Raw genomic sequence first — 25,079 nt, 5'->3', positions numbered from 1 at the left:
AGGTGAGCCAATTCCAGGCTTTATCCAGAGAGACATGCAGAGCAGGTCCAAAATCCTGCATGCTGAAAGCAATCCATACTTTGTCCTTGTTTGGCTAGTATATTCTTTTTGTGATTCTTTCTTTACTTTAGCATATTACTTACATCATTACTATGGAGGTTTTTAAGTTGAGAGAGGGGTTCTCCACACCAAAAACCCTATTAAAAGGCAGGCTCTAAGGGTCTTAAAATACACAACATACATAAATAACATAAATATCATCAGAGTACGCCCTCTTCTCTGGAAGCCACACAAATACCAATATGCAGGGGAAATATCAGGAGGTGGAAATGCTCCCACAAGCTCAGAGGAAACTTCCTCTCTATCCAGACTAGATCATCCAAACTAAGACTGAATGCATGTGTTTGGCGATGTGGGGGGGGGGGGCGGGGGCGAGGGCGAGCAATGCCTGTGAGACGTGTGCGGTCCAGACCAAAAGTCCTATTCGGACACTCCTAAGCCACCCCAGCAAACTCTCCTTCAGCACCAAGGACGGCTCCTCGCTCGGAGGCAGCGGCTCACCGTGCACGAGTCCCCCGGCGAGGATCAGCACCACGGACAGCTCCCGGGTCCCCATCCCGGGATCCGGGCGGCGGCGGCGGCGGCGGCGGCAGCTGGTCTCTCGCAGCCCCGGCAGCCCAAGCTGGGTCTCCCGCGGTCTGGAAGCGGCGGAGCTTCCGCGCGAGGAAGGGCAGGCGGCCGGCGGGAAGCTCGGGGATGCCTGGCAGGCGGCGGGCCGTGGAGCCCCGCGCTGGCGGCGCCGGGCTAGATGGAGGCTCCTCCTCTCGGGGCTGATCTCCGCTTCTCTCCTCCGCCAGCTGCCGGCTCAGCCGCGGCGCCGGAATGCCAATCGCCTGGCGCTGCTTTCTTTCCTCTGCGACCACCCCCTCCTCTCCCCACGTGACGGGTTTCCCTCCTTGCGAGTAGATCCACCGGCGAGGACCATCCGTTGCCAGAAGGAGGCTGATCCTGCAGCAGCGACAGGCAAGAATGCAGCACCCCAGCCCGGGCAGAGCCGCCTTTATAGGGGGAGCGCCCAGGCTGGCCCCCGCCTCCTCCTCTCTCGTCCCTCCCTCCTTCTCAGCCATCAACCCACCTCTGGTCCCTTCTGGCTTGGCTCCGGCTCAGTCCCTTCCCGCTCCAGAGTCTGCCTGGGGGAGTTGGCGGCGCTTCCGCAGCGGCGTTTGCCTGCCTGCCTGCCCACCTCGGTCGGTCCCAACCTAGAGCGGAGCCAGGCGCACATGGCAGGCGCACGCTTCCCGGGGGGGGGGGGGGGGGCGCTGCGGGGAGGAAGCCGTTGGATGTGTTTAGGGCTTCCTCCCGAGCCAGCGTGCAAGGGAGACTGGCAGGACTTCGGCGCATTCCTTTTCAGCCTGAGATCCGATTGCACGCCCATCTGGAGTCCCATTAATGTGACAGCGGCTTCCGAGTAAACGTAAATGGGCATCGAGGATCCGGTTGTCAGAGCTGCGCGGAGGCAGCTTCGTAGCGATGGAGAGGAGCTTCTCACAGCCTCGGAGGCGCTCTCGGTGCGGTGTGCTGCACGATGTAAAGATCTGCTATAAAATAAATTCAAAATTAAATTGTCACTCACACGGACACTTTAAGGCTGCAATCCTGAACGTACGTATCTGGGACTCAACACCCGCTGGCTACTTCATTATAACAACCATGTTGACAATATAAATCTGCAACTTTTCTTTTCTTCAAAGGAAAGAGTTTATTGTGCCCTTTGGCATGAAGGCTCCACAAATAAGACAGGTGAAGTTTTTGTTAGAGTAGCTACTCAAGATGCTCACTTACTTGGTGGTAAGGTTATGACTATTTATTTATTTATTTATTTATGCCCAACCTTTTCCTCTGATGGGACTCAAGGTGGCTTACTGATTAAAAACAAGACTCGCTAAAAACTTGGAAAAGAAACAATAAAACTATATGCATGTATAACATCTGTTTGAAACATACAAATAATAAGATCCATTCACCTCATTAAAATCTGCTTCTGGGCATTCAGTCTGTAGGCTACTCAGTTCTTCAGGAAAAAAATGTTTCTAAAGACTACTCACATACGTTCTAAAACATCCCACCATCCCTGTCTCTTAACACCAGACAGGCATCTTCACTCTACCCTTTGCAGTGCCTGCTAAAAAAACCCCTGATGTATGTTCTAATTTGTTTTAAGTTTATTGCTGATTTTCTCTTTTGAGTGTTTTAAAGAGCTGTTTTAACTGATAATTTTATTGTTTTGTGTTTTTGTAAACTGCTTTTTTACAATCAAGCAGTGTATAAATTTCATTAATAAAATTCATCTGAATGTGATATACACCTGGATTTTCCTATGGGTCGTGACAGGTATTGCACAGACATTAAGCATTATTCAAATTACTTTGAAAGGTATTAAGAAAAATATTGCTTGCTTAGAAATATCAAACAATATTTACAAGGTAACATGGTATAGCATGCAAGCATGCAAGCATGCAAGGTTTAAAAAAAACAATAGTGGTAACTGTTGGAAGAAAAAAAAAAAGTCAAAAGTTTTCTATGAATTATTAAGGAGCTTTCTGACAAAAAACCCAAAGATCTTCCCCAATTGATTATCTTTCTAAACATTTCCCACAGGAGACTGGAAGAAGTCAAGAAGATGTGGATTGGCTAAGAGGCCTCCTGATGGCTACATTTAACTAACTCTAAAGTCATAAGAAGGGACGCGGGTGGCGCTGTGGGTAAAACCTCAGTGCCTAGGACTTGCTGATCGTATGGTCGGTGGTTCGAATCCCCGCAACGGGGTGAGCTCCCATCTTTCGGTCCCAGCTCCTGCCCACCTAGCAGTTCGAAAGCACTCTTAAGTGCAAGTAGATAAATAGGTACCGCTTTATAGTGGGAAGGTAAACGGCATTTCTGTGTGCTGCACTGGTGCTGGTTCGCCAGAGCAGCTTCGTCACGCTGGCCACATGACCCAGAAGTGCTGGCTCCCGGCCTCTTAAGTGAGATGAGCGCACAATCCTAGATTCGGACACGACTGGCCCGTATGGGCAGGGGTACCTTTACCTTTAAGGTCATAAGAACATCCAAAGAGGCTACTGGATGAGGCCAATGGCCCATCTAATCCAGCATCCTGTTCTCACAGGGGCCAACCAGATGCCACAATGGCAAAATCCCAAGCAGGACCAGAGTGAAACAACCATCTCTTCTCCCTGCTATATCCACCAACTGGCCTGCAGAAGCATCCTGCCTCCAGCAGTCCAGTTCAAACCTAGCCATCAGAGTTAGCAGGTCACTGCTAGCCTTTTCCTCCATGAATCTGTCTAATCCTCTTTCAAAACCACCCAGGTTTGTGGCCCTCACTGTCTCTTGTGGGAGTGAATTCCATAGTGGAACCATGTGCTGTGTGAAGGACTTTCTTTACTGTGCCCTAAATCTTTCAACATCCAGCATCATGGGATGTCCATGAGTCCTAGTGCTACCTCTATATTCTCTAATATGTGAGCTTTGCTAGTAATGTCTCACTTAAGAAAGGTCACTTTAACAATGCATTATTTGAGTTGTGGGCTATGACAATATGAATATTGGTTTCATTTCCATGCTGCTTCCCCAGTTGTAATACTAACATTTTGAACTCCACAAACATTTCTTTCTCGGTTCATTAAATTACTCTTAAATAATGAACCATATGAAGCCCAGTTTATTTTGTCAGCATTTCTTCAGTTATGAGTTTCTTAAAAGCAAGATACAGTATTTAAACAAGTTATCTGAACCACCCCACTCATGCACTGAGATCATCTTTAGAGGCTCTCCCCCAAGGTGGAGCAAGCAGGTAATGATCAGGTAACCTTCTTGCTGTGGTATGGTGTCCCATTTGTGGAATTAGTTTCTCAGAGAAGCCTACCTGGTGTCAATCTTGCTATCCTTTCAGCATCAGAGACTTCTTTTAAAAATCTCCTAGGAGAGAGAGAGAGAGAGAGAGAGAGAGAGAGAGACTGTGTGCTATAGCAGTTTAAGTGTTTTACTAGGACCTGGTTCTAGTAAATCATCAGTCTACCATGAAGCTCACTGGGTAATATTTGGACAGTATCCAATTAACAGTGTTTTTTTTTTGGGGGGGGGTTGCACACTGAGAGCCTTCCAGGATTCCTGATTGAGCCAAGATCATTGCCCAAGCACTGCTCATAGCAGATTGATGGGGCAGCTCAGGAGCACCTGTGAGAAGGGTGTTCCTGATTACCTTACCCCTGCTCACTGTAGTTCATCAGCAACCAGTATCCAGAGAGACAGGCTGCCTCTGACATGGCTAGGAACCAGGGGCAGCCTAATTATCCACGAATCTGTCAAATCCCTCTTTTAAGCCATCTATGCCTCATATCTCATGTCAGATAATTCCATAAATTCACTGAGTTGTGTGAAGAAGGACTTCAATTCAGGAAAGAACTTTTGACTTTCCTGAATCAACTGCCATTTTATTCCATTGGATGACCTGGGCTTCTAGCATTAATGGGAGGCAAGGGATAGATACACACACACACACACACACACACACACACACACACACATTTATTTACTCCACATGCAGTTTTATAAACTTCTGTTGTGTTGCCCCCTGTTACTGCCTCTGCTTTTTCAGGCACCAGGGACCAAAATCCTATTTTTTTAAAAAAAGGGGAGCTGAGATTCCCAGGACACTGCCTTCTATTTCCCAAAGCAATTTTCTGTCTTTTACCTGTCTTCATGCAAAATTGTGGAGCACATATGATTCTGTTGTAACCAGAGGATGACTGTTATTGTTCCAAGCATTTTGAAGAGACACTGAAACATTTTCATTTAATATTAATATCAAATAACCCAATAGGATAGTGTCATTTGTCTGTGAAATGTTGTCAGTTCTCATGAGTGTTTGATAGGTAATGACCTCAAGCATGGGATCTCATACACACATATGTCCACACGCACACGCACACACGAGAGAGAGAGAGAGAGAGAGAGAGAGAGAGAGAGAGAGATACAAAAACGTAGATCTTACTTAAAGTGTCTGTCAAGAGCAGACTTGCAAGCAGGGAGTTCCATTTGTCAAAGAGCCTTATGAATCTTTTATTTATACAGATTAGCATCAGCAGGATATTTCACAGTTCACTAAACCACAACATACAGTAAAGCCACATTTCCAAGGGAAACAAACAATTAAGCTGCCATCTTTAAATCACAAATTCCAAGTAATTAGTGTGCAGGAAAAAAAGAAAGATATGAACATCGACTGAATATGCTACTTTGGATTGAGCTGGCTAAATGCGCGCGCACACACACACGCCAAAGGCAGATGTGAAATCTTGAACATATGGAGTTGTTTTCTTTAATATACTCAGCCTTCTGCACTGGAAGTCCTCCCATGAAAAACCCTACGGAGAGGGAGATGGATGCAATTTCATAATGTGGCAATATAAACATGTGCATTCCGAGGGTTCCCTGCTCTGCTGTGATGTCAGAGCAAAGTTGCTACGGCTTCTCTGGCTGTTATGGGTGGTTTTGAAGTCTTGGTCCAAAGTCATAGTAGACATTAGCTCTACATCCATCCATACAAACAAATCAAGCATAATTTTATTGATCCAACCAGTAAAACTGCTCTCTGACAACTGGGTCCATTAAAGGGAACTGGAAAGCAAGTGAGAACTAAAGTCTGCTGGGGGATGCTCACAACCTGACAGACAGAACCATAGAATTGTAGATTTGGAGGGGACCTCAAAGCTCATCTCATCCAACCTCTGCAATACAGGAATCACAGCGACCCATCCCCTCTGCAGGGAGGTGGGACCAATTCGGATGGTCCACCCCCGCCACTTAATGGATCCAAATGGTTTCCAGAGAGTGGTAGGGGATGCTTTATCCCATGTTGATGGCCTTTCAGCTGATTCCCTGGTGGCCCGCTGGAATGCGGAGTTAACCAGGGCTATTGACTGTTTGGCTCCGAAGCGCCCTCTCCGATTGCATGGAGCCCGGACAGCCCCGTGCTTTTCCACGGATCTGAGGGCAATGAAACAATCGTTGAGACGGCTAGAGCGCCGGTGGCGGATAACTCATTCCGAATCTGACCGGACACAGGTTAGAGCTCAACGTCGAGCCTACCAAGTGGCGATAGCGACGGCGAAGAAGAATTTCTTCACCGCCTCTATTGCATCTGCAGAAAACAGCAGCAGGAGACTTTTTCAGGTGGTTCACAATTTAGCGGAACCACCTGCAACATCGGGGCCCAGTACGGGCCACATGTTCTCCTGCAATGATTTTGCAAAGTTTTTTGCAGATAAAATCGCTCAGATTCGGGAAGAAGTAGACTCCACTGCGGGAGCAGGACCGGGGCGGGAGAGTGCTAGAGTTCTGTCTGGTCAAGTTGAGTGGGATCAATTCCAATCTGTTACCTCCGAGGATGTGGACAGGCTGCTTGGACGAGTGAAACCAACCACCTGTCTCCTGGATCCTTGCCCATCCTGGCTTATAAAAGCTAGCCGGGAAGGACTGGGCGATGGGCTTCGTGGGGTGGTGAATGCTTCCCTCCGTGAGGGAGCCTTCCCAGACCCACTGAAAGAGGCGGTTATTAAACCGCTTCTTAAAAAACCATCTTTAGATGCGGCCACGATGGCCAACTATCGTCCAGTCTCAAATCTTCCATTCTTGGGCAAGGTGATTGAGCGAGCGGTTGCCGAACAACTCCAGGCACACCTGGAAGAAGCGGACCATTTGGATCCCTTCCAGTCGGGATTCAGGCCTCATCATGGGACTGAAACTGCCTTGGTCGCACTGGTTGATGATCTCCGGCAGGCTAGGGACAAAGGTGAGAGCTGTTTCCTAGTTCTGCTGGATCTCTCAGCGGCGTTTGATACCATCGACCATAACATCCTTCTGGACCGTCTTGAGGGGCTGGGAGCTGGGGGCACTGTCATACAGTGGTTCCGCTCCTTCCTCCTGGGCCGTGTTCAGAAAGTGGTGGTGGGGGATGAGTGTTCAGACCCCTGGGCTCTCACTTGTGGGGTGCCTCAGGGTTCTGTCCTCTCCCCCATGCTTTTCAACATTTACATGCAGCCACTGGGAGAGATCATCAGGAGGTTTGGGCTGGGTGTTCATCAGTATGCGGATGATACCCAGCTCTACCTCTCTTTTAAATCAGAACCAGTGAGGGCGGTGAAGGTCCTGTGTGAGTGTCTGGAGGCGGTTGGAGGATGGATGGCGGCTAACAGATTGAGGTTGAATCCTGACAAGACAGAAGTACTGTTTTTGGGGGACAGGAGGCGGGCAGGTGTGGAGGATTCCCTGGTCCTGAATGGGGTAACTGTGCCCCTGAAGGACCAGGTGCACAGCCTGGGAGTCATTTTGGACTCACAGCTGTCCATGGAAGCACAGGTCAAATCTGTGTCCAGGGCAGCTGTTTACCAGCTCCATCTGGTACGTAGGCTGAGACCCTATCTGCCTGCGGACTGTCTCGCCAGAGTGGTGCATGCTCTGGTTATCTCCCGCTTGGACTACTGCAATGCGCTCTACGTGGGGCTACCTTTGAAGGTGACTCGGAAACTACAACTAATCCAGAATGCGGCAGCTAGACTGGTGACTGGGAGCGGCCGCCGAGACCATATAACACCGGTCTTGAAAAACCTACATTGGCTCCCAGTATGTTTCCGAGCACAATTCAAAGTGTTGGTGCTGACCTTTAAAGCCCTAAACGGCCTTGGTCCAGTATACCTGAAGGAGCGTCTCCACCCCCATCATTCTGCCCAGACGCTGAGGTCCAGCGCCGAGGGCCTTCTGGCGGTTCCCTCATTGCGAGAAGCAAAGCTACAGGGAACCAGGCAGAGGGCCTTCTCGGTAGTGGCCCCCGCCCTGTGGAACGCCCTTCCAGCAGATGTCAAAGCGATAAACAACTACCTGACATTCAGAAGACATCTTAAGGCAGCCCTGTTCAGGGAAGTTTTTAACGTGTGATATTTTACTGTATTTTTGGTTTTTATGGAAGCCGCCCAGAGTAGCTGGGGAGGCCCAGCCAGATGGGCGGGGTATAAATAATAAATTATTATTATTATTATTATTATTATTATTATTATTATTGAGAATCCCTGGAAGATGACAATCCAACCTCTGTTGATTTGTCTCTGCAAACTTTCAGTAAAGAACAGACTACCTTTGGAGGTAGTCTGTTCCACGTTGAAAAGCTCTTACTATCAGAAAGTTCTTTGCAGGCTGCACTCATAAACCTCCACAAAAAGGACACAGCTGCTCCCTGTATACAACTATTGTCTACTTAATATGAAAGTAACACACACATACACGCAGTGCAGCCAAAACCCAATCTCCTTCCAGAAGCCCCAGCTCATATTTCTACATAAAAGCACATTGGTCAACTCAGTAGTGAGGTGGCCAAGGAATGGAGTTCTACAGGCAGGGTGCCTATGCAGGAAAGGCCTTAGATCTAATACTCAGTCACTGGATAATCACCATGTCATGGTAAGTGGGCTTGCACGTTCCTATGACCCTTGTGAGCAAAGCCGTCAGGAATCTCATACCCCCAGCAGGGTCACCCAAGGCGGTAAGGTCAAGGTGAAAGAACTAGACAAAGAATGATCCAAGAAGTCCTCCACGGCAGAACAGGCGGATAATAACAAGCAGTATGTTACAATGGCTGTGAAGGTGGATGAAGGCTGCAGCAGATAGGAATCTACCTGTTTGTTGTGACTACTCATGCCATTGGAACAGAGCCCTACTGTGAAGACTGTGCGTTGGTCAGCGTGTGAAATGACGGACATGAGGCAGGAGTTGATAATGCAGGTGAGCTGCGCACAGGTGGGCTGCATGCGAGCTGCCAGCCAGCCCTGTGGAGACTCCTTTTATTGAGACAAATATGCAAACCAGGCAGATACATTTTGGGCTGTGACCTTTACATATCTTCTGGTCCCGAGATCATGGGGTGGTACAAAGTTATTTTGGCACCTGTTTCCACTGCATCATTTTCCCCTTGCACAGTGTATGACAAAGGACACGAAAGGTCTCAGAGACAAAGGTTACAGACAGGACACCGCAGACTACTGAGACCACAAAAGGTTAGACAGAGGCAACGATGTTCAGACAGCCGTGCCTTTGTCTGTGAGGGGTGTGTGTGCTCCACACCCCAAGGTCACGCATGCAGGCAGGCTGAGGCTGCCTGCGGGTGGTGAGTGTGCTCCCTCCGGACCCCACTCCCCACTCCGCAATCATCCCTACAAGCGTGCACTGATCTACACACATAAACAAAACAGGCATCTTCCAAAAACCCATCCCAAACCCAAAAAGTCCCATGGCATTCAGCAAATGGTAATGGGGGCAGGATTGTGAAATCTGGAAGCCCTAGTCATGAACCAGCACATGGGCGGTGGATACAGATTTAGTCGTTCCGACTCAAAGAACGAGGCAGTTGAGCAGCTCGGCAGCTGTATCCACGACTGAGCAACCTTTTTTAGGATCAACTCTGCTCACCCCAAAAAGGGGGAGGAGCTGGAATAGGTGCCCTAAACATAGTCTGCCTCCCTTTTTCCCTGACTGGATTACCGCACCCAGTGGGGTCACCACCTAGCAGTCATAAAAGACAATTGAACTTTGCAACATGGAATATACAGACTTTGTCAGATAACACAGACAGTGAGCATCCTGAACACAGAACTGCCATCATTTTCAGTCTCACTCGGCTACTAGTGATCACCAGAGAAGAAGAAGATCTACCAGCATTGTGGCTGGGTTTTGGGGTTTTTTTTCCAACTGACTGTTTCGGGGGTGAGTAGGAGTGTGGTGGAGTCCACTAGGACTCCCCTCTCCAGGGTCTTCCCCACACACTCAGGCTGCGTCTGCATACACACGCCCTCTGCTCTGCCTGTTACAATTATCGGTGAGTTGTATGAGACCAGGGGGGAGGGGAGCTGCTCTCAGCAGGAGGGAGAGACTTCCTGGCTTCTTCAGCCACCTGCCTGTCTTCAGGCTCCACCCCTCTACAGCCCCTACTTCTGCCTTGGAGCCTGAACTGTGCTCTGCCAGAGCCTCTTCCTGTTCACTAAACCCTGTCACCTCTTCTGCTTCTGACACTTCCTCCTCCCAATCTGCTCCCTCTTCTCCCTCTGACCACTCATTGTTCCATCACCAACACTGAGCCTTCTTCCCCTGTAGGTTCCCTAGGGGACTCCCCAATTGGTGCCTCTTACCACTCTTCTGTGCCCAGCCAGTCCATGACCCCTGGAGTGGCATTCTGATTGATTTAATTGGCTTTTGGCCAGACCAGAAAGAGAATTTTAAGATCTGCTGTAAATACCTGAGGCAATATTGGGTTGAGGGCACTCCTGGGTCATCCAATGCCAGCTTCAGTTTGCAGGGCCTTGGGGTGCCCTTTGGGCTCAGCGAGCACATGAGAGTGAATGCCAAACTGGTGGAGCTGGTGCACTGGTCAAGGTGCTCTTTGTGAGAAGGGAGAAGCCCTCCCAAACCTTTGCTGTGGGGCCACAGGATGAGCCTGGAAATCTGCCCAGTGAGGAGTTGGTCCTTTCTGTCTTAGGGAACTTCCCTGCACAGACTATATTTTGATTAGTTAATCAGGTTTGAAAACCCTCCAAGTTGCCATATTTGAATAAACACAACCTTTCTCTGAGGATGGTTTCTAGAGTGTTATTTAATGATGCGCTTGCAAAATGCTTGTGTGAGACAATCCTTAGATTAAAGAGAATTGATGCTTCGGAAGCTGCTACAACAGTTCCCACTGAGATGCATCAGGCATCTACAGGAGCATAAGAGCCTGAGAAGAGCCTGGCTGCTGGATCAGACCCATGGCCCATTGAGTCCAGCATCTTGTTCTCAGAGTGGCCAGTCAAATGCTGGTGGGAAACCTGCAAGCAGGATTGGAGCGCAAGAGCTCTTCCCTGCCCCGTGATTCCCAGCAACTGGCATGCAGAAGCATTGCAGCCTCCAATTGTGAAGGCAGAGAACAGCCATCCTGGCTTGTAGCATCCAAAGCCCTCTCCTCCTCCATGAATTTGCCTAGTCCTCTTTTAAAGCCATTCATTTTAGTGGCCATCACTACCTCCTGTGGGAGTGAGTTCCATAGTTCAACTACATTGCATGAAGAATAGAATCATAGAATCATAGAAGTTGGAAGAGACCACAAGGGCCATCGAGTCCAACCCCCTGCCAAGCAGGAAACACCATCAGAGCACTCCAAGACCACCAAAGAAGGAGACTCCACCACACTCCTTGGCAGCAAATTCCACTGTCAAACAGCTCTTACTGTCAGGAAGTTCTTCCTAATGTTTAGGTGGAATCTTTTTTCTTGTAGTTTGGAACCATTGCTCCATGTCCGCTTCTCTGGAGCAGCAGAAAACAATCTTTCTCCCTCCTCTATGTGGCATCCTTTTATATATTTGAACATGGCTATCATATCACCCCTTAACCTCCTCTTCTCCAGGCTAAACATGCCCAGCTCCCTTAGCCCTTCCTCATAAGGCATCGTTTCCAGGCCTTTGACCATTTAGGTTGCCCTCCTCTGGACCCGTTCCAGTTTGTCAGTGTCCTTCTTGAACTGTGGTGCCCAGAACTGGACACAGTACTCCAGGTGAGGTCTGACCAGAGCAGAATACAGTGGCACTATTACTTCCCTTGATCTAGATGCTATACTCCTATTGATGCAGCCCAGAATTGCATTGGCTTTTTTAGCTGCCGCGTCACACTGTTGGCTCATGTCAAGTTTGTGGTCAACCAAGACTCCTAGATCCTTTTCACATGTACTGCTCTCAAGCCAGGTGTCACCCATCTTGTATTTGTGCCTCTCATTAATTTTTTTTGCCCAAGTGCAATACTTTACATTTCTCCCTGTTAAAATTCATCTTGTTTGTTTTGGCCCAGTTCTCTAATCTGTCAAGGTCGTTTTGAAGTGTGATCCTGTCCTCTGGGGTGTTAGCCACCCCTCCCAGTTTGGTGTCATCTGCAAATTTGATCAGGATGCCCTTGAGTCCATCATCCAAGTCGTTGATAAAGATGTTGAATAAGACCGGGCCCAAGACAGAACCCTGTGGCACCCCACTAGTCACTCTTCTCCAGGATGAAGAGGAACCATTGATGAGCACCCTTTGGGTTCGGTCAGTCAGCCAGTTACAAATCCACTGAGTGGTAGCATAGTCAAGACCGCATTTTACCAGCTTCTTTACAAGAATATCATGGGGCACCTTGTCAAATGCCTTGCTGAGATCAAGGTAGGCTACATCCACTGCGTTCTCTTCATCTACCAGGCTTGTTATTCTGTCAAAAAACGAGATCAGGTTAGTCTGACATGACTTATTTTTCAGAAATCCATGCTGACTATTGGTGATCACAGCATTCCTTTCTAGGTGCTCACAGACTGTTTGCTTAATGATCTGCTCCAGAATCTTCCCTGGTATTGATGTCAGACTGACTGGGCGGTAAATATTTGGGTCCTCTCTTTTCCCCTTTTTGAAAATAGGGACAACATTTGCCCTCTTCCAGTCTGCCGGGACTTTGCCTGTTCTCCGGGAATTCTCAAAGTTGACTGCCAGTGGTTCTGAGATCACATCTGCCTTTTCTTTTAATACTCTTGGATGCAGTTCATCTGGCCCTGGAGAAGGACATCCTTTTATGTGTCCTGAATCTTCTAGTGGTTCCACCATATGGTTAAAGCATGCTTAATTCTGAGGGCTTCCCAAGCACTGGTTTTTAGCATTAGCCTTACTGGAAAGTTTGGCTATCTCTAATGTTGACTCTCCCCTTCATGGATCACTGCCTTGCCGTGGCGAAGGGGCTTGAATAACTCAGAGAAGTTATGAACTATGCCGAGCAGGGCACCCAAGGTGAACAGGTCATAGTGGAGAGTTTTGACCAAACGTGATCCACCTGGAGGAGGAACTGGCAAACCATTCCAGTATCCCTGCCAAGAAAACTCCATGGACAAAGACAACAGGCATATAAAAGTTATGACGCTGGAAGATGAGCCCCTCAGGTCGGACGGCGTCCAACATGCTACTGGGGAAGAGCGGAGGACAAGTACAAGTAGATCCAGAGCTGATGAAGCGGCTGCGCCAAAGCCGAAAGGACGCTCAGCTGCGGATATGCCTGGAAGCGAAAGGAAAGTCCAATGCTGTAAAGAAAAATATTGCATAGGAACCTGGAATGTAAGAACCATGAACCTGGGTAAGTTGGATGTGGTCCAAAATGAGATGGCAAGAATAAATATTGACATTCTGGGCATCAGTGAACTAAAATGGACAGGAATGGACGAATTCAGTTTGGATGACCATCATATCTACTACTGTGGGCAAGAAACCCGTAAAAGAAATGGAGTGGCCCTCATAGTCAACAAAAGAGTGGCGAAAGCTGTACTGGAATGCAATCCCAAAAATGATAGAATGATCTCGATACGAATCCAAGGCAGACCTTTTAACATCACAGTAATCCAAGTTTATGCACCAACTACTGGTGCTGAAGAAACTGAAATTGACAAATTCTATGAAGACTTACAAGACCTTATAGAAGTGACACCAAAAAAGGATGTTCTTCTTATACAAGAAAAAAGATTCCACCTAAACATTAGGAAGAACTTCCTGACAGTAAGAGCTGTTCGACAGTGGAATTTGCTGCCAAGGAGTGTGGTGGAGTCTCCTTCTTTGGAGGTCTTTAAGCAGAGACTTGACAACCATATGTCAGGAGTGCTCTGATGGTGTTTCCTGCTTGGCAGGGGGTTGGACTCGATGGCCCTTGTGGTCTCTTCCAACTCTATGATTCTATGATTCTATGATTCATTATAGGGGATTGGAATGCTAAAGTAGGGAATCAAGAGATAAAAGGCAAGTTTGGCCTTGGAGATCAAAACGAAGCAGGGCAAAGGCTAATAGAGTTCTGTCAAGAGAACAAGCTGGTCATCACAAACACGCTTTTCCAACAACACAAGAGACGACTCTACACGTGCACATCACCAGATGGGCAGCATCGAAATCAGATTGATTATATTCTCTGCAGCCAAAGATGGAGAAGCTCTATACAGTCAGCAAAAACAAGACCTGGAGCTGACTGTGGCTTAGATCATCAGCTTCTTATAGCAAAATTCCAGCTTAAACTGAAGAAAGTAGGAAAAACCACTGGGCCGGTAAGATACAATCTGAATCAAATCCCTTATGAATACACAGTGGAAGTGAGGAACAGGTTTAAGGATTTAGATTTGCTGGACAGAGTGCCTGAAGAACTATGGGTGGAGGCTCGCAACATTATACAGGAGGCAGCAATGAAAACCATCCCAATGAAAAGGAAATGCAAGAAAGCAAAGTGGCTGTCCAACAAGGCCTTACAAATAGCAGGGGAGAGAAGGCAAGCAAAATGCGAGGGAGATAGTGAAAGATACAGGAAATTGAATGCAGATTTCCAAAAAGGCCTTCTTAAACAAGCAATGCAAAGAAATAGAGGAAAACAACAGAATGGGAAGAACCAGAGATCTGTTCAAGAAAATTGGAGATATGAAAGGAACATTTCATACAAAGATTACCATAATAAAGGACAAAAGTGGTAAGGACCTAACAGAAGCAGAAGACATCAAGAAGAGGTGGCAAGAATACACAGAGGAATTATACCAGAAAGATATGGATGGCTCGTACACCCCAGGTAGTATGGTTGCTGACCTTGAGCCAGACATCCTGGAGAGTGAAGTCAAATGGGCCTTAGAAAGCACTGCAAATAACAAGGCCAGTGGAAGTGATGATATTCCAGCTGAACTATTTAAAATTTTAAAAGATGATGCTGTTAAGGTGCTACACTCAATATGCCAGCAAATTTGGAAAACTCAGCAGTGGCCAGAGGATTGGAGAAGATCAGTCTACATCCCAATCCCAAAGAAGGGCAGTGCCAAAGAATGTTCCAACTACCGCACAATTGCACTCATTTCACACGCTAGCAATGTTATTCTTAAAATTCTACAAGGCAGGCTTAAGCAGTATGTGGACCGAGAACTCCCAGAAGTGCAAGCTGGATTTCGAAGGGGCAGAAGAACCAGAGACCAAATTGCAAACATGCGCTGGATTATGGAGAAAGCTAGAGAGTTCCAGAAAGACATCGACTTCTGCTTCATTGACTATGCAAAAGCCTTTGACTGTGTCGACCACAGCAAACTATAGCAAGTTCTTAAAGAAATGGGAGTGCCTGATCACCTCATCTGTCTCCTGAGAAATCTCTATGTGGGACAAGAAGCTACAGATAGAACTTGATATGGAACAACTGATTGGTTCAAAATTGGGAAAGGAGTACGGCAAGGCTGCATATTGTCTCCCTGCTTATTTAACTTATATGCAGATTTCATCATGCGAAAGGCTGGGCTGGATGAATCCCAAGCTGGAATTAAGATTGCCGGAAGAAATATCAACAACCTCAGATATGCAGATGACACAACCTTGATGGCAGAAAGTGAGGAGGAATTAAAGAACCTCTTAATGAGGGTGAAAGAGGAGAGCGCAAAATATGGTCTGAAGCTCAACATCAAAAAAACGAAGATCATGGCCACTGGTCCCCATCACCTCCTGGCAAATAGAAGGGGAAGAAATGGAGGCAGTGAGAGATTTTACTTTCTTGGGCTCCATGATCACTGCAGATGGTGACAGCAGTCACGAAATTAAAAGACGCCTGCTCCTTGGAAGAAAGGCGATGGCAAACGTAGACAGCGTCTTAAAAAGCAGAGACATCACCTTGCCAACAAAGTTAGTTAAAGCCATGGTTTTCCCAGTAGTGATGCATGGAAGTGAGAGCTGGACCATCAAGAAGGCTGATCGCCGAAGAATTGATGCTTTTGAATTATGGTGCTGGAGGAGACTCTTGAGAGTCCTATGGACTGCAAGAAGATCAAACCTCTCCATTCTTAAGGAAATCAGCCCTGAGTGCTCACTGGAAGGACAGATCATGAAGCTGAGGCTCCAATACTTTGGCCACCTCATGAGAAGAGAAGACTCCCTGGAAAAGACCCTGATGTTGGGAAAGATGGAGGGCACAAGGAGAAGGGGACGACAGAGGACGAGATGGCTGGACAGTGTTCTCGAAGCTACAAACATGAGTCTGACCAAACTGCGGGAGGCAGTGGAAGACAGGAGTGCCTGGCGTGCTCTGGTCCATGGGGTCACAAAGAGTCGGACACGACTAAACGACTAAACAACAACAACAAATGTTGACTCTTTTAGGATCTTCCTGCCTGTGTGATATTGATTTTGTTCTGTAAACTGCCTTGCAATGTTATAATAAGATGTTTTGATGTAATTGCCACTGCCCTTTTAAAAAGCTAAAACAAAAGCTACAAAATTTGGGCAACTTGAGTCCAGTTCTACTTGAAGGCAGTTTGGAACTTGCTGAGCAAACAATCTGAAGACGGATTGGGGAAAAGTGTAAAAGGATTCAAATGGTTCTTACATGCTTTTAGCCGGAAAACAAATTGAAATGTAAACACACACATTCATTGTAATACTGGTGGTATTACTTGAGATTTCTGTTTGGGGATGCTGACTATTTTCCTCTCCCCCAGTGTAGCTTCTTAAGTAATTGCAGACAAGTAGATTATGAATGCACTTTCATAGCCTTGGTTTTAGATTCCCTTGTGAGAGTGGGTATCTCTATCCAGATTTCTTTCTTTCTCTTTCTTTCTCTCTCTCTGTATATATGCACACAAACATAGTGTTTCTGCATGTGGCAGGAAGTAAATAGTTCTGCACTGAATAATACAATAAATTAAGCATTGCAATTTATCAACTGTCATACTTAATTCTGAATAAAAGTCACGGTGTACCTTTTAAAAATGCATATATTTAGACCTGAGTCCCCGGACTCTAAGAAAAATATTAATAGAGGAGCTTTCTGAGGCTTTGTCGTTAGAGAATTCAAGTCTTACTATTATCATTGAGCAGTACATCTTGTTTCCTCTTCTCTCTAGCTTTGTTCTCATGGAGTGGGACTCTCTATCAGGCCCTCTATCATGGCAGCTCCTCACCAGTCCTTCAAGGACTTTTCTCTGGCAGCAATGTATCCCTGGAATGTGATGATGCCTCTAGCTTGCTGGTGTGTGTGTAGGAGTAGAAACTGTTGGGTGTTTTTTGATATTAATGAGGTCAATGGTTCTACTCAGAGGTCTGTGCTTGTAATTATAACCTGCATGGCAGGACATCTGTGAGCTTTTGGCAATTCAGCACACCTGAGGTATCTTAACAATTTAACTAATTAGCAGGGGGAGTTTACCTACTGCACCAAATGCAGCAATGTGATAGGGTAATTGATTATTTGAAAACTGTATTTAAGTTGATCAAGTAGTGTAGTGTGTGCTGTTATAGAATACTGTTGAGGAAAGGTGGTGAGAAGGGGTGTTTTCCAGCTGTTTGATTATTATTTAAAAATAAAGATAAGCAAAGATATTACGGGCAAGTTTTTATTCCATCACCCCAGTCACTGCACAAACTCAGTTGGCAAAGAAGGTCCAACATCTGGTTATGGGCCCAGAGGCAGCGCATGGGCATATGGACTGCTTGCTGAAAGGGCTGCAGAGCTGAGCTGTGTGCCGGTCGGAGAGAAGCTGGAAAAATATCCAGAATGGTCAATGGCGTAAAGACAGTGCTTACCTTTCCCCAATTGATGGATGGTAATTATAGCCTTTGGTCCTTCAGAATGAGAGTATTGCTTGACTCCAAGGACCTTTTTGACTACACCCAGGATTCACCTCCTCAATCAGTCACCCCAGAATGGATGTGGGGAGATAACAAACCCAAGGCAGTGCCAATCTAGCAGCGTCCGATCAACAAGTCGTGTATATAAGAGATAAAACGTCGACTAAAGACATGTGGGAGTGTTTGGCTGGGGTCCATTTAAGAAAGGAGTCCGCATCTGCCTTGGTGTTCTTCCAGCAGCTTTATCATGCAAAGCTGCACCCCCGCAACAACCTTGCAGCTCATCTGAGGCATCTACAAGAGCTCAGGATGGAGTTTTTAAGGAGAGACATTGTGATTCCTGTTAATCAATTTTGCTTTATAATTCTCTGCTCGTTAAATGAAGAGTATGATGCAGTCACAAACCAGCTTGCTTTGGTCCCTCCTGATCAGCTGAACATAGAAGGTGTGACTGCAAAGTTGATGGTGGAAATGGACAGGTGGGACGCCTCGGTTATGCCAGTCCCAAGGGAGCAGAATGACAGTACAGAAAACTATGGGGATGTTGTTGCTTTAAGGACCAATAAGACATGTTTTGCTTGTGACAGAGTGGGACATATTGCTTCTGAATGCAGAGCAAAAAGTAAGGAGACCTCCTCCAGGTCGCAAAAGGGACACAGATCCACTCAGGTGTGGAAGCTGTCGGAACAACGGCAGCAAGGAAATTGGCCCGAGCCACAGTCATTCTTCGCAGAACCACAGCCTCATGAAGTCGAGAGAGGTTGCTGAGCCCTCTGAAAGGTTTCATTGTGATCTGGTAGGACCATTGCCAGAAACACTTGAGGGTCCCGATTCTGGCACTTGTGGACCAGAAAACCCAGATATGTTTGGACATATGTAATTTCTAAGAACACTTAAGCACTAGAGATGATAAGACAATTTGGGTTAACACACATTGTGGTAAAAATATACCAAATATTTTTTTGTGAAACCAACACCTGATATGCATGTCATTGAATAAAGATGAGTGTTAAAAGTAAAGCTTAATGATATTAATGAAATGAGTTATAAGGCTAGATTAGTAGCGAGAGGATGCCATTAAGTGGAAGGCATTGATTATAAAAATGTGTTTTCTTAGAGTGTGAAATATGAATGTATAAAGCTAATGACACTGGATGTTGTTAAGAATAAATGTGATGTGTATCATGTAACATTTCTACAGCTTATCTTAATACCGTTTTGTATAAAAATATGTACATGAAGGTTCCAGATGGTGTAAAAGCTGCACCTGTGTGTCATGGTCCAAGTTACAGGCAGTCGGAGTCCCAGCTTGGTACATGGGGACCGGGGTAGGGGTCAGGAAGCAGGAAGCAGCAGTCCAGGGGTCAGGAAGCCAAGAGTCCACGAATCGGGAAACCAGGAGTCAGGAAGCTGAAGCACAGTTAGGTGGGTAGTGTGTTGCTGTAGCAAAGAGCCAGAGGGAACTGCTAGTCTTATATACCCCTCCCCTCATAAATGGCTCCTGAAAATCTAGGGGAGGGGGTGTAAATCTTGTTTGTAAGTTAAACAAGTCTCTTTATGGCCTGCGTCAAAGCAGCAGGAATTGGCACAAAACCTTGAAACAAACCTTGAATGAATTTGGGTTTGTGCAAGGGAAAGCTCATAATTGTGTGTTTACCAAACAAAATGCTAATTCTATTGTAAAATTGGCTGTTTATTTTCTTGTAAGAATGTGAAAGGATACCAAAGCATTTTGATGTGAAAAGTTTGGGAAAGTCAAAAAATTGACAGGACTGCAGATGGTTCTTCACTAGTAGACCAAACCTTACGTTTGGAGTTTGAAAATAAATGTTTAACGATAAAGTAGTTATGTTTGAATACAAGGGAAATGCTAGATGTCTCTGCTGCGCATCATTGACCAGCAGGAGGATGTTGGGGGGATTTTTTTAATATTAATGTGGTCAGTGGTTCTATTCAGAGGTGTGTGTTTGTAAGTATAACCTGCATGGCAGCACATCTGTGAGCTTGACAATTCAGCACACCTGAGGTATCTTAACAATTTAACTAATTAGCAGGGGGAGTTTGCTTACTGCACCAAATGCAGCGATGTGATAGGGTAATTGATTTGAAAACTGTATTTAAGTTGATCAAGTGGTGTAGTGTGTGCTGTTATAGAATACTGTTGAGGAAAGGTGGTGAGAAGGGGTGTTTTCCAGCTGTTTGATTATTATTTAAAAATAAAGATAAGCAAAGATATTGCAGGCAAGTTTTTATTCCCTTGCCCCAGTCACTGCACAAACTCGGTTGGCGAAGAAGGTCCAACAGAAACATCTGGCTTTTGCATGGCTGAAATGCAGCCCAGCAGCCCACTCCTCCCCTCTCTTTTGCCTCTGGCCCTGCCTGCTACTGGCTTGTGGCCCCTGGGAGCTTTCCCAAGAGAGAATGCAGTCCTTGGACTGAAGAAGCTCTCCTCCCCCTGCTGTGAAGCTGCTCATTCAGCCAACCAGCATTGTTCTGCAAAGGAATCTCTTGGAATTAAAAATCAGAAAACCATCTTATTAAGATAGAAAGCTGCATCAACAGATTTGCCAACTCAGGATCCAGATGGATGTTAGACTGACAGTAAACTGGGCTGGTCTTTTCTCTTCCACTTTAGTATTGTTCCAATTTCCTCGTACACCGAGGGTTGGTTTCATTTTAATCGTTTTGCTGAAAGTGCTCATGCTAACAATATCATTAGCAAGCACTTTATGGAAGAAAAACTAGTCATCCTTGTTTATAACTAGCCTAGGAAATAGGACCATTTCCAAACATAAAGAGAAACCCAACTGTTGATTTGTAATCCTTAGAGTCTCTGACTCAGACAGCATCCATGTAACTTATTAGTTTTAGATTGCTCTTGGCTGGCAGTTCAAGTTGATTGGCAACACTGCCAAAGTCAAATATGCATATGTGCCACTCTTCCATGGCAAAGCTCAATAACTTTGATTTCTTTCTTGAAAAAAAAGTCAAGAACTTTGGCTCCCCCCCCCCCACAAAAATCCTGGCAACACCCATGTGCCAAATACAAATATGTGCCCCTCTTCCATACCAGAGTTCAAAAGGTGTGCATGTAGTTCTCTTGGTGAGCAGCCTGTTCTGGAAATATGCTGCAGGGTCTACTCCATTACACACACACAAACACACACACACATGTACACGTGGGGGGGGGGGATCAGAGACATTCAGCATGCATCTGGTCATCTCCAGAAGGGTTCTAAACTTTCTCTCAGCAGTTGAGTTTTCTTGTGGGGTGTGACTAACACTCATGTGTGTAAGTCATCCCTTCCTCTTCCAGGAGGGTTTTCATGTGGCTTGATTAAACTCACCTCCATTGTCACTGACTAAACGTCAGTCTTCAGGGAATAGGATCCCTCCCCTGGTGGCAGTAAATAAGCAGATCAAATGAAAGGAACGTTCTTACCCGTTAGTTTCTTTAATAATCACAGCGAGACAAAAAGGAATGCATTGTTGGTATGTATAAGCCACACTGGGCTTCTGAACCAACTTGGAAAATGCCAGGCAGCTGCATTCTCCCCCACAAGCAACCTTCGGGATGATTCATCACTCTTCTTTCCCGATGCGCTTCTGCGACATATATCCGAGGATATAGGCACACAATCTGATAGCAGAGTCCAAGCAGAAACTAGGCATTTGAGGTGTGGAATCTAAGCTACTTTATTATATACAAGTGTTACAGAACAAAGGAACATGGATCTTCTCTCTTCCTTTTCTCTGAGAGAGAGCAGACTAAAAGCAATAGTACAACATAATGGAACAATGTAACTGAACCTCCATTCTCATGACTACAACAGTATGGAATGTCAAAACAGACATGTGATGAAAACAATCACACATCCAGCAATGGAGGAATGAAATCCCAACATGCATAGCTCCCTAGAAATGGTGTTGCTCCCAGTAAAGGTTCACCCCCTCCATCCATATTAATCTATACCACTCCTACATCAGTTAATCTGAACTTGTTGCCGCTGAGCTCTCTGTTCTATCACTCTCAAAGCCCATCTAGTCTTAGACAAAGGGGGGTCAGGAATACTGTCCAAGGACACTGAATCTGCCAGCTGTCTCTCTCCTGGTGTTTCCTCTTCTAGCTGTTCCTCACCCAGTATTTCCCAGCTTTTCCCCTCCGGACTATGCCTTTCTGCAAACCACTGTTTGAAATCAATACAGTCCTCCTGCCCTTGGGAAGGTTCAGGAAAAGGGGGGTGGGTTCCCATCATTCCTCCTCAATCCAGTCCCTGACACGAAAGTTATCCATTTCCTCTGAAACATGCTCAGCATGCCTTTCAGGAACTCTACTCAGACATCTTTGCTAAAAATGGAGGCTCTAGTCAAACTATAGAGAATCTGCCTATGTGGGCACCAGTGACGGTGATAGAGATTAAGAACCTGGTAGCTTAGCTAAGACTGGGGAAGGTCCCAGGGGAAGACCTAATCCTGCCAGAGGCCTCTATTCTGGCCTCACTCTTCACCTACATTGACACCCATAGCCGAGTCCCCAAGGACTGGGGGCTTGCAATCATTGCCCCAATATATAAAAAAGGGGGGGAAGGATGATCCTGCAAACTACAGACCGATTAGTCTCCTCAATGTAATTGGAAAACTTTGCACAAGACACCTTCAGTGGAAATTCCACAACTGGATGGAACAATGAAATATACTTGCAGAGAAGCAAGCTGGCTTTAGGGAAGGTCAGTCCACTATTGATCAGTGCCTAGTACTCCATCATCTCATTGAGAAGTACTCCTCTCGTAACACAACCTCCCTTTATGCTGCTTTTACAGATTTCAAAGCAGCATTTGATTCCATACCCAAAGCTAAACTGTGGAAAAAAACTGGAGGCCACCTCAATAGATCAACATCTATTCCATTTAATTTGTATGTTACATGAAGGGACCTCACAAAGTAAGCTGTAACCCCCGGGGCCATCTCACCAATGCCGTTGAAACTGAGAAAGGTGTCAAGAAGGCTGCATACTGGCCCCACCCTGATTCAATTTCTACATCAACTCCATAGTGGGTCATCCCCATAGCACAAACTTTCACTCCCCAAAACTTGCTGAAAGACACATCTCTGTTCTGCTCTATGCAGACGATGCAGCAATACTTTCAATAACACCTATTGGCCTCAAAAGAGCACTGAGAGCACTAACACAGTATTGCAAGGAGGACCAGATAGAACTCAACTATCAGAAAACTAAAATCATGGCATTTACCAAAAGGCTTATGAGCCGCTCATGGAGCATAGATGGCCACAAGATTGAGCAGGTCTCCTGTTTCAAACACCTGGGGGTAGTGCTTCATTCTGCCAGCAGTAGGAAAGCCCATGGGGACTATGTTACTGAAATTGCTCAAAGAAGCTCATCTGCAATCCTTAATTTTTTAAAAAACAAGAGGTTGTCACTATATACCTGCAGCACTCAAACTATCTGAAGCCAAGCCAATAGCACAACTTCTCTATGGTGCCCAGTTGGGCCCCTTCTCCAACTTTGCACCACTAGAACTTGTACAATCCAAATTTCTAAGATCAGCCCTTCAAGTCCCAAAATGTATCTCTAATGCCACTCTGAGACTAGAGACAGGCTTCACAAAAGTGGAGGCTAGAGTGTGGGTGACCATACTCAACTACTGGCTCAAACTATCTTTATTTCCCCTTGGCCTTGCCCCACTAACTATGAGTGGTGATTTTCAATCCACATGGAAACAGGCAGTGGCAACTAAAATCTCATCCCTAGGTCTTCTACTCAGCATGGGATACAATCAGGCCAAAGCATTCATGAAACAGCATGTAGCAGACACAGAGCGCCAATTGGATCTAGCTAGGACCCCAACTTTTATTGCCAATGAATCCACCAGGTACTCTGCCTCCCCCGTGGCATATCAAACTAAACTCGAAGTCCCTTAGCACCGGAGGACTTTTACCCTGGCACAAGGTCACGCCCTCCCCTCGGCTGTCATTGAAGGTTGATATAGGAAGATTGCTTTCTCAGAGAGACAATGCCTCTGTGACTCTGGACAATAGAGCATGTGCTTCTCCAGTGCCTGTATTATAGAGACATTTATATCAGCCTTCTCTCCCCACTGCTCAATAAGGACCCAGGGCGCACAGGACAATTCTATACCTCCCTGCTGCTTTCAGATACCAACCCTGCTACAACATACAATGTTGCCAGTGCTCAAAATTTGTCGGATGATGACCTGTGCCACAAACTAGACTTAATGAACACTCACATCAGAGTGCTCTCTAAATTGATAGTTATAGTCTTTTATATACTAAGCTTTTATGTTCTTCTACATCCGTTTAATGCTCCTAACCCTTCGGGTCTTCCGGGTTAGCGCCATCGGCAATGGCGGCGTTCCTCTGACCGAGAGGAACCCACTCCGTGGAATTTGGGTCGTGCTGCTGCGGCGAAGGTGGAGACCCTTTAGAAATCCCAGGCGGATGAAGCCTGGGAACGTGGGATTCGGCTGACACCAGAAGCGCCCCCTACCCACAGGAAAACCCCTTTTGGGGGCTTCCGAAGTGACGTGGGGCGAGCAGGCACAGTGTTTTGAATCGACCGCTATTTTTACGGAGTGAAGCCACACAGTCGTTGCCGGAGAGCGCTGACTTTTTCTTGTGGACAATTGGATTTCAAACAACAACCCGTGAGTAGAATGGAAATTGGATTTTTAAAGTTTTTTTAAAAAATTGGCACCGATCGGGAAAGGTCTAAACAGGAAGTCCGCCTCCCCTTTCTGTACATAAACTGAAGCAAAGAACCTGTCAACTAAGGTCGTGGAGAGTCTTATGTAAAGGATTTAAATGCCACTGATTGAAACCACTATCAATATGCTTTTTGGAAGCAGGGGAGCCTGCAGGAGAAGGTTAAAATTCGGGAATTGAAGCACCACTTCCCTAAACCCGGGAGTGGTCTGTGAGAGCCCACGGACGGTGAATAGATAAATTTGGCAGCTGTCAAGTTAGCTGTCAAGATACAAAAGAAGGACTTTGTTTCTACTGTCTGTTTTTGTTACAACCTTACGTTTAAAAAGAAGGAAGAAACTGTTACAATTTAACGTATGGGACCTTTGGGTCTGTACTGGAAGGAGTGAAAAGGAACTTGAATCCCTCTAGAGGGAGCTTTGGGATATTGTCGTAAGGAAGCAGATGGGAAATTGCTCTTAAAGATAAAAGCCTTGAGAAATTAGTTTTTGACCTTGGACTGTTTAAGGATGGCAGTCAGAAAGGAAATCGAATGTGAACTGAACAGGTCATTTTATCTCTTGGGAAAGCTGCAAGACCAGATAAATGTTATGGCTACTAACGTTGTAATCTTGGGAACAAAAGTGGGTA

At 46.1% G+C, this 25,079-nt stretch overlaps 1 protein-coding gene across 3 annotated transcripts in view; it reads right to left on the bottom strand.

The window, feature by feature from the left end:
- Positions 1-2,214, bottom strand: part of LOC307202934 (neuronal acetylcholine receptor subunit alpha-7) — a 107,988-nt gene extending 105,774 nt beyond the window's left edge. The window contains exon 1 of one of the 3 annotated variants that reach the window (XM_079953368.1): positions 562-2,214. In XM_079953368.1, the coding sequence (XP_079809494.1) occupies positions 562-616 (55 nt within the window). In that variant the 5' untranslated portion in view covers positions 617-2,214. The remainder of the gene's footprint in view (positions 1-561) is intronic. The other 2 variants (XM_079953367.1, XM_079953369.1) reach the window with 2 other exon arrangements.
- Positions 2,215-25,079: the final 22,865 nt, after the last annotated feature.

Source organism: Podarcis cretensis (assembly GCF_951804945.1).
Source record: "Podarcis cretensis genome assembly, chromosome: 14".
NCBI classification, from domain to species: Eukaryota; Metazoa; Chordata; class Lepidosauria; order Squamata; family Lacertidae; genus Podarcis; species Podarcis cretensis.
This window is presented reverse-complemented; position numbering and strand designations above follow the sequence as displayed.